The sequence below is a fragment of the Chiloscyllium plagiosum genome, chromosome 3, assembly GCF_004010195.1.
Source record: "Chiloscyllium plagiosum isolate BGI_BamShark_2017 chromosome 3, ASM401019v2, whole genome shotgun sequence".
Lineage (NCBI taxonomy): Eukaryota > Metazoa > Chordata > Chondrichthyes > Orectolobiformes > Hemiscylliidae > Chiloscyllium > Chiloscyllium plagiosum.
Window position 1 is genome coordinate 42,584,297 of NC_057712.1, and position 16,145 is coordinate 42,600,441.

The following is a 16,145-nucleotide window of genomic DNA, read 5'->3' on the forward strand; positions in this document are numbered from 1 at the left end:
TCAGGGATGGACAATAAATGCTGGACTAGTCAGTGAGCTTAGATGCAGAAAGTGGGGGTGGGGGGGGGCAATCCAAGGGCAGTTAACAATTTGCAGCAAAGTGGGCAAACATTCTTATTAACAGACCAAGTAGAATGCAGCCTGCTATCAGGGGCATCCTCCAGTAAGGCTAAATGCACCTTGAGATAGCACACCAATATTTCTACATAACTAACACACTCATGTGGCAAATTCATACCTAAATTATTCCGACCAGTTATAGCAGACAGACAATTGTCCATGTCACAAATTGATACCGAACCTCTACATCTTTAACCATTATGTATATTAATGCCCATTCTTAAAGTTATTGCCTTAGTTTTATTAAAATATTCACCCAGCTCATTTTAGAGAGTAACTAACTGTGATAACTGTTTCTGGTGGAAATCTACTTTGCATAAAACAAAGTCAGCAATAGTGATAGGAGCAGTGATGGTAGGGATAGAGAAGAGAAAGGAGAGTCTGAGACAGTACCTCTGGCCGTTAGGCTGACAGTCTAAAATTAACAACTCCAGCTCTTTTTGAAATGCGTAGTGCCCCTGTGGTGAGAGGCTCTCAAGTCAATAAATGCTGTTTTTGGCAGATTGTTTGTCCAGTCAGAAAGAGATAGATGAGATTTCAGCTGCACTCCATCATCCTGTAAACCCCTGGCCCCACCCACCAAAATCTTTAGTAACACAAAAAGTTAGTCAAACATGGAAGTTGAAACTTGGAGGACGACAACAGGTGTGTTCCTCTGCCACCTCGTGCTATAGAAAACAGCTTTACAAAAATCATGCTGTAGATGATCATTAATAGAAAATCGTTATACCCATTCAGTAGAACGTTTGCGTCATCCAAAAATTGTCCACAATTCATCAATTGTGTTATAGCCAATTCACGCTGACGAGATGTGCATTATAGCAGAACAACCTGCAGCTGACCCTTGATATCTGTGCCCTTCCCACAAACTCACCAACTCTATGGCCAGATGAAATGATCATCAATGTCCCAGCCAATTATATGGTTGCCGAATCATAGAGATGTACAGCATGGAAACAGACTCTTCCATCCAACTAGTCCATGCTGATCAGATAGCCTAAATTAACCTTGTCCCATGTGCCGCATTTGGCCCATGTCCCCCTAAGCCGTTCCTACTTATATACCCATCCAGATGCCTTTTAAATGTTGTAATTGTACTAGCCTCCACCACTTCCTCTGGCAGTTCATTTCATACATGTGAGTGGGAACAAAGTGTTTCATCAGGATTCTCCAACCATTGTGGGGTAGGCTTGATGGACCTGCTGGCCAACTGCCATATATTGGTAGCGCTTGATTATTCTTCGATGTCAAGAAGTTGCACTTGAGGTTATGTTTAAACTTTAGCCATAGTTCCATAAGCTCATTCCTAGGAGCATCCAGCAAAGTTTCCAACAATCTACTCTCTGCTGGCACAGAATAAAACAAAAAAAACCCCACAAAAAAACCCTGAAAATCATTTCCATCAAAAACAATAACAGACATCAAGATATTCTCAAAGCTTTAATCTGATCGCTTGACTGGTCGACTGTTTCATTAAGAACGCCGTTTGAAATCTTTAGTCATGATTTCAAGTAATAAAGATGTAAAGTGAATGTATTAGAAAAATTAAAGCTTTCTGCGTAATTCAGTTTATGAATTTCTTTGAAAACTATCAGCTAATCATTAAAACTGCAGTATCATAGACTGCAAATACTGGGGCCAAATGAGGAAAATCGACTCAGAATTTAAAAGTAGCTGCAGAGAGGGAAATGGGATTTGTAAAATTTTGAAGTCTTTGCATCTTTGTTACCAGATCTGAAGCACACCTGTGTAACTAAGCCAACTGGTTTTAACCTAAATGTAGCTCAATTACATTCGCAAAATTTATTTTCCAGAGAAAACTCAAGATATATTGGTAATGTCTCTTCTAAATTAGTACTTTTATACAAATATGCGTGAGAGATAATACTCCAACAATTATCACAATAGGACATCTTTGGTTAATTCTATTTATTGTCTTCCAATGCAAAATATTACAACCCTCCTTAATGGTCTAAACATTTTTGCCTCATTATGACAATCCCTACAGTGTTCATGATTAGATAATTCAATTTTCTTGTACTTCCACAATGGAGTTTCTTCCCAAAGGAGCCATAAACAGATAGTATGACAGACTGTCACATTGTACAAGGGCAACATGGATAGCTAGTTAAGCACCAGGGGGCTAACTAACGACCTTCCAAATGCACAGGAATAGACGGTCTACAAATCGGACAATGCTAATCTTCCTAATAAATCATCAACAAAGATCTCAGACAAATCTATCATTCTGGCAAGCACATGTTGACTAGATCAAAGATTCAACTTGCAGGCACTGAAGTATTTTTATTCTGAAGGGGAGATTTCAAAGTCAGACCTGAACCTTGTGCTGAATTTAGATATTTGTGGTCGTAACTCACTGGGAAGTCTCATATGTTGTTAAGTCTTGAGACATGCAACAAAAAATGGTACATAAAGTCAGCGCTCGGAAATACAAGATTTTCTCAGCTTTGAAACTTCCAAAGAAAATTGTATTTTCATAGCAAATTACTGAAGCAAGAGAAGGAAGTCAAAATAAGCTGGAAAGTAAAGACATGGTTCAAAACTACAGTATTTGGCAACTCACATTTAAACTCTGTACTGAACATCTGTGTGCCAACAATAACTGTTATCACATTCAAGCATTTGTTCAGGGTTTTCTCGGGGTAAATCATTCACACTGTCATTTACTCTTGTTTCGGAGACAAACTAATGAACTACTTTTACAATGTTGCCAGATTCAAAAAGTACAACTTTCTTGCAGTTCAAAACTTTCTGTACTGACTTTGTTACCTTTCCACTGACTTTCCGCACACCGTGTCCCACTTGTCCCTAAGCTCACTCAACATGTCATCGAGCTTTTGGTGGTCATCAGCCAGAGTTGTCTTCTCTTTTAAAGAACGACCGGTTCTTACTGTAGTGTCGTACACTGAATGCTTTGCTCCTAGCGCTTTCTGGAACTCCTGTGTTTGGTAACAGATAAATCGATAAAAGGCTTTATTAAATGGATAAACATTGCAAGGCAGCCAATTTACTTGAATTGTTCTTTGTAGCTACAATCATAAAGAATAAAGGACAATTAACGATAATCTGAGTTAGGAGTCCAAAAGTATCTGAGATAGGTAATACATTCTGAAATTTCTCCCTAGAAAATCAAAACAATAATATTAACCAATTTTAGAGAGCTTTTGAAGCGTGGAAAGAGGCCCTTCAGCCCATCATATCATCAAACATCCATATATTATGCACCCGTTTTTCAGCACTCCCACTGGCTTGTAACCTTGTATACTATGCCATTTCAAGTGTTCATTTAAACAGGTCTTAATTGTCTTGAGGGTTCCCATCTCTACCACCCATTTAGGCAGTGAGTTTCAAATATCCATTACACCTTGGTGAAAGTTTTCTTTCCCACAAATCCCATCTAAACTTCCTACTCCTTACCTTAAAACAGTCTCCTGGTTACAGACACCTCGACTAGGTGGAAAATCTTCTCCCTATCTACCCTGTCAATGCCCCTTTAAAGTTTGTACACTGTAATCATGTAAGCTTCTCAAGTTTTCTCTGCTCTGAAGAAGATAACCCGAGCCTATCTAGTCTCTCTTGATAGCTGAATCGCTTTAGCCCTGGTAATATCCTATTGAATCACCTCTGCACCCTCTCTAGTGTAATCGCATCCTTCTCACAGTGTAGTGACCAGAATTGCACACTATTGTGGGTGTGCTTTAACTCACATTACACACAGCTTCAGTGGGATTAGTGGGATCTGGATGCCATATATTCTGACTATAGAGTAGCCCATTGGTTGTTGGCAGCATCTTGAAGATGTGAAAAGTACATTATGAATGTAAGTTCTTTTTATTTGAGCTTAGGAGAAACACTTGTACTTACATAGTTCTATCACAACCTCAACACACCTTAAACTCTTTACAGTCAATGTAGTATTCTTAAACTGTAGTCACTGGTTTAATGTGGGAAATGCAGCAGCCAATTTGCTGACAAGCTCCCAAAAATCATCTATTTTTAGGTGTTGCTTAGTGTTTAGCGAGTTTAACATCTCGTGTGAGTGAGTGAGAGAAAGATACTTTTGACCCTCTAATAAATAATTGAGATATATGTTACCTTGTGGTTGGAAAGCTGCATTTTCACTTTGTCTGGATCATTAGCAATTTCAAGGTCAGAATCCAGGTTTTTTTCTGAATCTTCCAACCATTCCATCAATTTCTTCCATGCCTCTTGGAACTATTGTCAATTGATAGAAAAAAATCAATATTGTTTTAAAATAACATTCTATTTTACTTGAAAGGCTCCTGTAGCATCCAGGAGCTTACAATATTTTGTGGAAGATGAGAAAGAACAATTAGAACAAATATTAAAATGACTTCAATGACCAAAACGAACAATTTAAAACTATAGGCAGTTCTCCTATAATGCTCATTGATTAAATGAGATTTGTGAATTGCCGACTTTTTTTATAAAGCGGACTCTCGTTCGCTGCGACACGATTCGTGTTACCAGCACTAAGTGTTGGCATGTGCGCTTTGTCATGAAGAGTTTCGTGAAAGGCATTGTGAAATGTTTGTGCCAGTGGACTTGGAAAAGCACCATGAAAATGTGTCTACAGCCTAAGGACAAGAAGCTGGGAGCAATCTGTTAATTTAAAAACTTATAGAGTCGAGGGAAGAGTGAAATTTCATTGGAATTGATTATCAGTAAAAGGACTGTGCTGAGGAACAGTTTGAAACTTGGCTTGTTGTTTAAGAGCTTTTTTTCTCTGCCGTTTAAAAAATATGTTAAAGAATATCTGCAGACTCATATGAATCTGTTTCAGTGACCAATCACTATGGTAACCAATTACAATAACATACCAGTACAGGGGCTTGGACATGGTTGATCAGCTGCTCAGGATGGTCATTGTCAGGAAGCTCTGCACATAGTGGGTGAAGGAGGGAAAGGTGGGTGGCATACTGTTACTTTTGGTGCATGAGTGGAAATGTCCTGAGCGGGTGAGTTGGCTATGTAGAAAAGATTCAGGGTTAGTCAGGGTCAGATCTTAGTGAGGATTATAGTGGGGAAGAACTTACAGGAAATTGTGGATACAGCAGCAGACGTAGAGTGAGTGTGAGATAGCAAGGAGAAGATGGTGGCACTTTCACTGGCAGAGTGGAGAAGGTCATTAATCTTTTTCCTACATTCTGATCATTCAAATGGTTGAGACTGCACTGGTCTGGATGATAAGCCTAGTCCAAACCAGATTTGCTTGGTTCCAGTAGAACAGCATTCTCTGTTGGCCTGGGAGACAAAGATGTCCTACCTCTGCATCACCCCATCCCCATGAGTACCAACTCCATGTCACTGCCCACAAAGACAGGCACCAATGTTCCATTGTCTGCCATATCCAGGGCCAATGTGAGGAAACATGCAGGGCAACTCCAGACTCTCAGCTCTTGTCTGGGTGCACAATATCTTTTTCAAGATGGTGCTGCACCATGGATGTTGGTTAATTCTGGAATATCTAGGAAGTGGTGAGTTGTTTTGGAAGTGGCACATGCTACAAAGGTGAGAGAGGAACAGCAGAGGGTGGTGTAGCTAATAAATCAGGCAGATTTTATAAAATAAGGTGATAGAAGTCCCCAAGCATCATGATGTGAATCCCTCTGAGAAACTTGACAACTGACAATTAGCGAAAGAAATTAAGATTCAGCCCTTGATTTATCAAGGCAGATTTCATTTTAAGATCTGACTTGTGCAGTGTTACCACTGGATGGGATCAGAAGACTGGTTATAATGTAGTGCAGCCAGCATGTATAGATGCCAACTGAGTAATCAGTTGAAGATTCTGATGAATTGCACTATACAGTACCATATCACAGGTCAAAATTTACCCAGATTGTGCTATTGTTTGTGTTAGGCTAACTACTATTTTTGTTTCAACTTTTACATGTATTTTTGGTGGTTCGCCCCAACCCTGTTTTCCTCATAAGCCCCACGATTTTCTATAACATGGCATCACATGGGAACACAACTATGACGTTATAGGAAAACTACCTGTTATCATAAAATTATAATCTGTAAGAGAAAATATTCCTGTTATCTCACTTTGAATTTACTGTTTCCTCTCCAGTTTATTTAATTTACTTCCGTGTAATGCTGAAAGGTTGATGAACAAGTCAAAGTGAAAGGTTAAGGGCTCCAGGAAGTCAAACCTGAATGTTCAAGCATTCAGGAGGTCAGTTTGAAATTCAGAATTAGGAACACTGTCTCAAATTGCTATTGAGAACAGCCTGATTAATTCATCCCATGACCTCATCCATTTGTCTGTGTGCCTCAACTTTGCTTGCTGCTGTTCTCTTTGATCTCCCCAAAGGATTCAGATAGCATCAACGGTAAAGGTTGTGTGTGAACTCAGATCCCGCTTCTAAACAGCAATTTGGCTTCTATCTTTAAATTTCTTTCACCATCTTGATCCAAATAGGAAGTTAGAACTTGTGCATACTTGAATTTTCCATTAAGCAGCAAAGATATTTCATGCACTTTAATCTTTGGCAATTGTGAGTGCATCCACAATCATAAGTATAAGACAGTCAGTCATAATTCCAATAGGGAATTCAGAATAAATGTTTCTACCCAGACAGCAATGAGAAGGTGGGACCTACTATTACACAGAAGGTTTAAAGGGTGAACAGCAATGGCACATTTAAGGGAAAGCTATGTACGTTCTGGATGTAAGCTTGCTCACTGAGCTGGAAGGTTTGTTTTCAGACGGTTCTTCACCATACTTGGTAACATCATCAATGAGCCTCCGGTGAAAACGAACCTGCCAGCTCAGTGAACAAACTTACATCCAGAACCTCAACCCGAACTACAAATCTTCTCAAAACTCGTTAGCTATATAAGTGTATGAAAGAGAAAATAGTAAACGGTGATAGGGTTAGGTAATGAAAGGTGGGACAAAGCTGATGAGAAATATTGGGTGGAATAGTTTTTTTTCTCTGATGTGAAGTCTATGTAGTAACAGAGGCAGGAGAGAGAAAGAAGATCTCTTGAGCACTTCAGAAGTACATTAGTGTTATATGATCAAAGTGACAGCAGTTAGTAATAAAGAATATAAACGCTAGACTTGTTAAACATTTTAGGAGATCACACCTCTAGAAACTTTGACTTAATTATTATCCACTTGACAAAGATACAGAAACAAGTTTTACACATAATTTTAGCCTGTTCCAATACAACTGTCTGTAAGTTCCTTTACCTGTTTAGCACGTTTCCTTGCATCATCTAGTCCTCTTCCCCTATCAACAGAACGCTGCACAACCTTCTCCCATCGAGCTTGAACACTGATCAGTAAATTTTTAATGAGTACCACATCCTGCTTCTGACTGAAGTACTTCAGGTGGGTCCCAGTTTTATCCAGTTCAATTATTTTTTCACGGTGTGAGTTGACTTCATTGGCAAAAACCTGAAAATGGAGAAATATGATCGCAAAATGTGTTTGTTCAATGCAGCAAAGATCAGTTTTTTTTCTCAAAGAAAATTTGACATTTCTTGAACTTCATCTCAGCTCATTTACCTTGTGTTCATCAATTTGGAACAAAATCGTGTCCAAAATAAGACTCGGCGGAGAAGCTAATGTCAAAGTTTGCTCTGCTTGGGTCAACCAATTGATGAAATCTTGAAGTGAATTGTGAAACTCTGTGGCTAGGTTGAGGGCCTCCTCCAGTTTAACCTGCACATAATGAGATAGTGGTCAATTGATCAACCTTCATAATTGCTAAATGTCCATTGAAAGCACTCATTATTCTTTCCTCAAATTACAACACGAACTACACTTCAGAAATTTGCCTATGAGACATCTTGGAATTTATCAAGGTTACAAAATATGCTTGTTCGTTCTTTCTCTTTACTTTGTATTTAAAGTGAAGAGTATCAGGAGCGAGGAGTGGAACATTTTCCACTTATCAGGTACTCTCAATTTAGGTACAGCACTGTTTAATGCAGGTAAAGCTCCTTCTACTCTGCTCCAACAACATATCTCAATCTATTCCTCAGAAATGTCCATGCTCTCTATACTTCATCACACTTTTCCATTTCCCACAGCGAAGCAATTTCTGTGATTCCCCTACCTGAGATCACCTATTTAACGGCAAGTTTTCATACTACCACCTCTGAAACATCTTCTTGTCTACAATGACCCAAGCATATTATTCAGTATTCAAATTCCATTTTCAATTTCATGTTTCCTTATAAATGAAAAATTGCCTCAATGCTTTGGGCTGCTTTACATTATTAAAGATGTTATATTAATGCAATTGTTGTTTTAATTGAACTTGAAAATTATTCAGCAAAACAAGGGATAAGAAACTGCTTTAATGTATTAAAAACTGAGAAAACAATTTGAAACATTTTTACACCATTTCACATTAGTAAAATACACACTGTTGTACCTTTCGTTCATTTAGTTTTACTTCAACCGATTCCCATCTTTCCTTTAGGTTGTTGATGCCTTGCTCCACGTTACTGTCATCAACACCCTTATAGCTCAGCTGCCCCTTATTTATCAGGTCCTTGTAGATCTCCTCTTTGCTTTCAAATGCAGCACAGAGTTCCTAGATGAACATATATATTACCTTGTTAATTGTGAGTGTTCACACATATACACATGTTTACACATTTACCATTGAGAACAAGTTGGAATACTTCATTTAGACAAAAGGAAATAGGTGCAGGAGTAGGCCATTCTGCCCTTCGAGCCTGCACCACCATTCAATATGATCATGGCTGATCATCCTTAATCAGTATCCTGTTCCTGCTTTATCTCCAAAACCCTTGATTCCACAATCCTTGAGAGCTCTATCCAACTCCTTCTTAAATGAATCCAGAGACTGGGCCTCCACTGCCCACTGGGGCAGAGCATTCCACACAGCCACCACTCTCTGGGTGAAGAAGTTTCTCCTCATCTCTGTCCTAAATGGTCTACCCCGTATTTTTAAGCTGAGATGTCCTAGTCCTAGTTATAACTTATCTATGTTATTTTTAAGCTGAGATGTCCTAGTCCTAGTTATAACTTATCTATGTTCACTTCTGACCTTGAACAAAAAAGGCACATATTCACCGTATTGCATAGCCTTGGACTTTATTCCTTTGGGTTTAGAAGGAGGCGGGGTAACCTTTTTTAAAAATGTTCACAGGATGAAGGAATTTCTGGCTAGACAGCGTGTATTGCATAACTCCGACTGCCCTGGAAAATGTAGCTATGAGCTGAACCTTGCTGCATTTCATATGGTGCGGGAACATCCACAGCACCGTTAGGAAAAGAATTTCAGGATATTGACCCAGTGACCATGTTGGAACAGCGATATATTTTCCAGTCATGATTGTATATGACTTGAAGGAAAACTTGCATGTGATGATGTTCCCATGTATCTCCTGCCCTTGACCTTCAAGGTGAGGTGTTCAAAATGACAGATGGGTAGTCAGAATGAAATAGAATCAGGCTATGGAGGACTGAAATCAGAAAAAAAAATTCTCATAAATGAGGAATGAAATCTGGAAGTGTTCCTCAGAGAGGATGTGAATTATGGCGAGGGAGGGGATGGGAGGTGGTGGTTGTGTCGTTGGACTTTTCAAAGCTAAAACTGGTAGATTGGTTGGGTATGAGTAGGAAAGGATATGGATCACTGATGGGCAAATAGGTTATGATCTGAGTGGTCTAACTGGCTCATAGAATGGTCTCCATTTTTTCCAAATTCAATGACCTGTGTTTTTATCTAATCAGAGTGATGCCAGCATTTATTGCTATGTGTTTGGAGTCACATGTAAACCAGATCAAATAAAATTGACAGATTTTCTTCCTTAAAAGGATATCAGCTAACTTGATGGTTTTTTAAAATAACAATTGACGGTGGTTATGTAGTTTCTATTAGGTTAGCTTTTTCTTTCAGAGTTTTATAGATTTGACTTTCATCAAATTGATGTTGAAAACTCATCTGGTTCACTAATGTCCTTTAGGGAACTAAATTTGCCATCTCACTTGGCCTGCCTAAATGTGATACCTGACCAACAGAAATATGGTTGATCCTTAATTACCCTGTTAAACAGTAAAGTAATTCACTCAATTCAAGGGCAATCAGTGATGGGCAACAAATTCTGGCTTTGCCAGCGATGCCCACATTCCCTGACAGAGTAAAGAATAAATAAAATGTGGTAGTTAATTTAACCAGAGCAAATTCCCACAAATATCAATGAAAAAATGTTGAAAAATCATCTTTAATGACACTTTTGAATGGTACATATCGACAACTAGGAAACCGCTTCCTTCTTTTCATCGCATATGTCATGAAATCCTTCACATGGTTTCACTTTCTGTGCAAAAGATGGCACCTTCACTGGTTCAGTAATTAGAGTTAGATTGATGGCCTAGATTTACATGCTCAAGGCTCAGAAATCGGGCTTAAACCATGATTTTCTGATTCAGGTTACAATTGTGTTACAATTGACAACAGTATTTTTTTTGCCTCCTTACAATGGAAGAAAATAGGTATAATATGCATTCATATAAATAAATGTTAAAAATCACACAACACCAAGTTATAGTCCAACAGGTTTAATTGGAAGCACACTGGCTTTCGGAGCGTCGCTCCTTCATCAGGTGCCAACTACCTGATGAAGGAGCGGAGCTCCGAAAGCTAGTGTGCTTCCAATTAAACCTGTTAAACAGTAACCTGGTGTTGTGTGATTTTTAACTTTGTGCACCCCAGTCCAACACCGGCATCTTCAAATCATATAAATAAAAGTTTTAGTTTCTATAATAACGAGAAATGCAAGCTTTCCAATCTTCAAGAGAATTTTTCAAGTTATACAAACGGAACTTGAAAGATGGGGTCCCACTGAAGCCAGTGTTAGGTACTTTGCCCTCTTTTAGAAGCATCATTCAACACAAGTCACAGTGGCTCAGTGATTAGCACTGCTGCCTCTCAGTGCCAGGGACCGGGTTTGATTCCAGCCTTGAGCATCAGTCTGTACGGAGTTTGCACATTCTCCCCACGTCTGCGTGGGTTTCCTCTGGGTGCTCCGGTTTCCTTCCACAGTCCAAAGATGTGCAAGCCAGGTTAATTGGCCATGCTAGATTGCCCATAGTACTCAAGGATGTATAGGTGAGGGGCATTAGTCAGGGGAAAATGTAGAACAATACAAAGTTGGGGAATGAGTCTGTGTGGGATATTCTTTGGCGGGTCAGTGTGGACTTGTTGGGTTAAATGGCTTGTTTCCACACTGTATGGATTCAATTATTGATTCTATGAAGTCAATAAGATGCTAGAACATGACTGGGATTCACAATTCAGTCAAAGATGTTCACCAGAACAATGAGCCCACAATTCAAATAAAGCAATATTTTCAGCACAAGAGCCTTTTGTCGTCATTAAGTAATGCAACTTTGTTCCTGTTCATTATATAGACACACAAAATTCTTCCAGTTCTGTAACTAAACCATCTGAACAGTTTTGTTACTGAACAATACGTACCAGATGAACGTTAAGCTGCTCCCTGGCAGTTTCTGGCAAGCCTCCAACAGGTTTTGATGCCGACAGCTGACGGTCAATGTCTACCAGCCAGCGCTGCATATTTTCAATCTCGCTCTGGAAACCTTGAGCCTATATAATATAAAGAAACTACATTAATCTTCAGCTGACTAGGATATAAGAAACAGAAATCATCCCACCCCCGCAACCTAAATGATAACTGCAGTTTCTCTGAAAGCAATTTAGTTAAGATCTTGTCCAAGCTGTGATGCTGGGGGCAGCCAAGGCGAGCAAAGGCAACTTTTATTCAAAGGTAATGCAACTCTGAGTAGTGTCAAAGAAAGGGACAGTCTGATAGCTCATCTTTACTCATGGATTATAGTCAGTTCACCCAGGAAGGCCATTAGACCAAGGGAGAAAAAACTTGACTCACAGGAATGTGAGGAAGAACCTTTTTTTTTGAAACACAGTGAACGGTAATGACCTGTAACATGCTGCCCATGAGGACAGTGGAAACAACTAACATTTTCAAAAAGGAATTTGAATGGGCACTTGAGAAAAATAAACATACAGAGCTGCAGTAATTGAGTGAGGAGTGGAACTGATTGGACTGTTCCGAGGGGAGACAGCAGTGACTCAACGGTCGAACAGTCTCCATTTATGGCGCAAAGCGAATAGCAGTGCGAGAGGAAAGGAACTAGGTCAGAACCATATTTCCAGTGGTTGGTGAGAAGCAGCTGAATTGATGTTCATCCCTAAGCTATCAGGGACATCTTTTATTATGGGGAACTAAAGGGGAGAAGAAAAAGAAAGTTCCTGGGTTGAAAAAAGGATTTGACATCAAGACATTCAACGTCTGTCCTCTTTAGATATTTAAATATTTTTCAGCTACCATTTCCTGATTGATTCCAATAGTAATATAATCAGGAACAGAATCTCTCTCCCTCTCTCTTAGTTGGTGATAGTAAACCAGCCCAAAACTAAAAGTTATGAATTAATTTTGATTTGTATCACTGGTTCTGAAGTATCCTGAATCTTACCCTCATACATTACTATTGCTCTCCATCATGTTCACCTGAGAGGTTGGATTCCTAAAGCCCCAGTGAAGATTTTTGCAATTGCAGTTTGTAGTACCTTTCAGTCTGGGCTCAAGCCAGCTTGTGACGAATTCGTGACCCTGCCTTACCTGGATGAGAGAGGATTGCAGTTGCTGTTGCCGTTGCTCGGTTTGTTCCAGGACATTGTTCCAGCGCTGGTTCAGGATTTCTAGCTTGCTCTGCAGGCTGCTGGCTTCTTCCCCATCACTCGATTCGAGCAGATCATTTCCAGCTTTGTTCACAGTTTCCACAGTGGACTTGTGCGCGAGGACATCATTCTGTAGAACCTAAAGTATAAAAGGCATTTGTAGCAGATTTAAGTCACGACTCTGGCAGTCCAATGAGATGTGAATCACAGAAGTCAATAATAGTATTAGACTTGGTTCTGAATTGGCGACTTCAAAACAGGGCACTGGAGAAATGATAATATTGGGCTCAGTAACAGGGCAGAAAGCAGCCTCAGCATTTCAATCACAATCCAGCAACTCCAGTCAGATGTATTTATGACCACTGGACTCCAGAGCTTGAGCTCTTGGATGACCACATAGTTGGTAGCCAGTGAATGCTAAGGCACACATTAAAAATGTTTTTTGAAAACAAATTCTACTATTAGAAAGGAATGGTGAAAAGTAATGAGAAAAAAAAAGTGACCAACAGTTAATTAGCTGGGGGTAGTCACACCACAAATGTTGGTGAGAAGCTGCTTCAGCTTTGTACAATGCAAATTAAATCTTAAACCTTAATGGACTCCAAATTGAGCCAGAATAACAAATTCTTTCAGGGAGTGCCTCTTCTGCAAGGATCAGGCCTAATCTCTCGCTTTTGCTTGCACTTGTACTGAAAACACAGTGTTGGAGTGACATAAAAGCACTCAGCTGGGAGTATAAGGCATAGTTACTTCTTGAAAATACAATACCAGCTATACTGACCTTGTTTCCTAAAACTGCACACTAAGTGGACAACTTGTCGCAGAAAACTTCCATTAAAATAATTTAGCAATGCATTGTTGCACTTTCCCTTTCCTTCATAAAAAAGCCTGTTTGCCACATTAAAATACATATGCAAATATATAATAGCAAAACATTATAAACACAAGTGAAATGGTTGAGAAGGTTTTGGGATTCCTTCCCATCATGTTCAGTTCCTCTGGTTCCCTGACCTAGCATCTGTGATGTTTCCTCTTTTAGGAAATGACTGACCTGCTGGGCATTCCCAGCACTCTTTATTCTTACTGTCTGTAACATCGATAGGCTCATAGGTTGCACTGCCCATTTCATCCATTACCAGGTCAAATGTTATAGTGACTCTGTCACACTGCTTGTTTGAGAACAGAGTGAAGCAACACCACTTTAAATCAATGAGATGATGAATCAACATACTGGATTTTAGACAGGACAAACTGTGAACACATTAGCAACCAGGTTGTTGGTTTAAAAAAGCAAATTGAATGGGAATTGGATTATGGTGCAAAAATCAGGGACTTTGGCACTAAAAGCTAGCACAGTGGGCTGAATGGCTTCCATCTATGCTGTATTATTCTATAATTAACTGATTACATAAATTGCAAGGATGCAATTCACATTTTAGGGGGGTAAAGGTTAATTATATTAAATGGCCAGCCTGCGATTCTGATTGACAACAACAACTCAGAAGTTGAATTTCTGTTCTGTTTGAGGTAGACTTAGGGGCTGCCTTCTCATCCCGATCCAGAGTAAATATTTAAGCACTTCGCTGTGTGATTCAGCAAATAATCATCAAGGGCCTGTCTTCCGACAAAGAACTTAAGATGGCAAATTGCATGTTATTCTGACAATTGAAGACTTAAAAAGTCAAACTGAAATGCCAGTGATACAGAAAAATTGCATTACATACGTGATGTTTAGCAATTGCGATTTCAATGGCTTTGGGATCTCCACCAACAGCTTTCTGTTCATTTAGTAGCTCCTCGGTGTGGGTCAGCCAAGTCATCAGCTCATCCAGGGCATGCTGGAACTGCCCCAGAGCTAACAGAGCACCTTCCAGTTTATGCTGCAGTTACAAATGAATTAGCAATTTTATCACAATGTATTCGACACCACTTAAACCTATGGAATCATTAAAATCAAAATGAACATGTGCAAGTTCAATCTGGAACGAATTAGGTGCCATTTCAAGGGATAACTGAATTTTTCATTTGTTAAATCACTCAGACACAAGAGTAAGCATTATAATGATCACTTTAGCTTCAATTTGATACCCAATATTAAAAGGTATAGAGTTTGGTAATAGATAATACTTTAGGTTGTACCTTTTAAGATGAGAAGGTGTTTGGGGGAATGGGATGGTTAACATACATTGGTCCCGAGGGCATCACAGACATACTTACTTGTCTGTTGACAATTTTCTCATCCAGATTTTCCCAGAGATGTTTCAACTCATGAAGAGGTTCCTGTACAACACGCTTGTCATCATCTTCACTCACTTTCTTCAGTAACAGTTCTCCCTGATGGTTCAGTCGTTCCATCTCTATTTGCTGCTGGTATGCCTCGGTCTTAAATTGCTGGTAAAAATTCAGAAATGCACAAATATCACAGGATCTGCATCTGTGTCGACAATGCTCCTTTCAAATTCACACAAATTTAGCAACTACTAAAACCATAACTGACACTGATCTTCAATGCTGTTCATCTACACAGCTGCAAATAATAGATATACGTACCTTGAGTTCAGCAATTTGTTGCTTCACTGTTTCAAGATCTGTACCAATTGGAGGTAGAGTATTTAACTTAGTCTCTGCAATATCCATCCAATCAAACATGGCCTGAATTTAAAATAGAAAACAGTAGACATATTTTGGGATCAGCATATCCAATATAATATCCGACTGCAGTAGGCTGAGGCAGAGTTTTAAAGGATTTTTGTGGCTTGCAGTGATTACTGATGCTTGGACGGGAGTTTATTTTTTAGAATTCCTACAATGTGCAAACAGGCCATTCTGCTCAACACATCCACACTGAGTCTTCAAACAGCATCCTACCCAGGGACTATCCTTCTCCCTTATTCCTGCAACCCCACATTTCCCATAGCTAACACACCTAACCTACACAACCTTGGACACCCTGGGCTAATTTAGCATACCAATCCACCTAACTTACACACCTTTTGACTGTGGGAGGAAACCAGAGTATCTGGAGGAAACCCACTCAGACATGGGGAGAGTATGCAAACTCCACAGAGACAGTCATCCAAGGGTGGAATCGAACCCAGGTCACTTGCGCTGTGAAGGAGCAGTGCTAACCACTGAGTCACTGTGCCACCATGAAGAAAATTACTGGGATCTGCTTTAGTCATGTTTGTTCGTAAATGTATGGTTTGTGGTGTGTTCCATCATACTATTCCTGCACAGTAAAATTTATTTCATTTGTATAAAGCATTG

At 39.4% G+C, this 16,145-nt stretch overlaps 1 protein-coding gene across 6 annotated transcripts in view; it reads right to left on the minus strand.

The window, feature by feature from the left end:
* The window catches only part of dst (dystonin), a 642,458-nt gene that overhangs the window by 64,007 nt on the left and 562,306 nt on the right, over nucleotides 1-16,145 (minus strand). For all 6 annotated transcript variants that reach the window (XM_043681258.1, XM_043681269.1, XM_043681284.1 and 3 more), the window contains 10 exons: nucleotides 15,429-15,530; nucleotides 15,096-15,269; nucleotides 14,603-14,758; nucleotides 12,820-13,017; nucleotides 11,637-11,765; nucleotides 8,559-8,720; nucleotides 7,685-7,840; nucleotides 7,367-7,573; nucleotides 4,237-4,356; nucleotides 2,911-3,080 (listed from right to left, as the gene is read on the minus strand). In XM_043681258.1, the coding sequence (XP_043537193.1) occupies nucleotides 2,911-3,080; nucleotides 4,237-4,356; nucleotides 7,367-7,573; nucleotides 7,685-7,840; nucleotides 8,559-8,720; nucleotides 11,637-11,765; nucleotides 12,820-13,017; nucleotides 14,603-14,758; nucleotides 15,096-15,269; nucleotides 15,429-15,530 (1,574 nt within the window). The remainder of the gene's footprint in view (nucleotides 1-2,910; nucleotides 3,081-4,236; nucleotides 4,357-7,366; nucleotides 7,574-7,684; nucleotides 7,841-8,558; nucleotides 8,721-11,636; nucleotides 11,766-12,819; nucleotides 13,018-14,602; nucleotides 14,759-15,095; nucleotides 15,270-15,428; nucleotides 15,531-16,145) is intronic.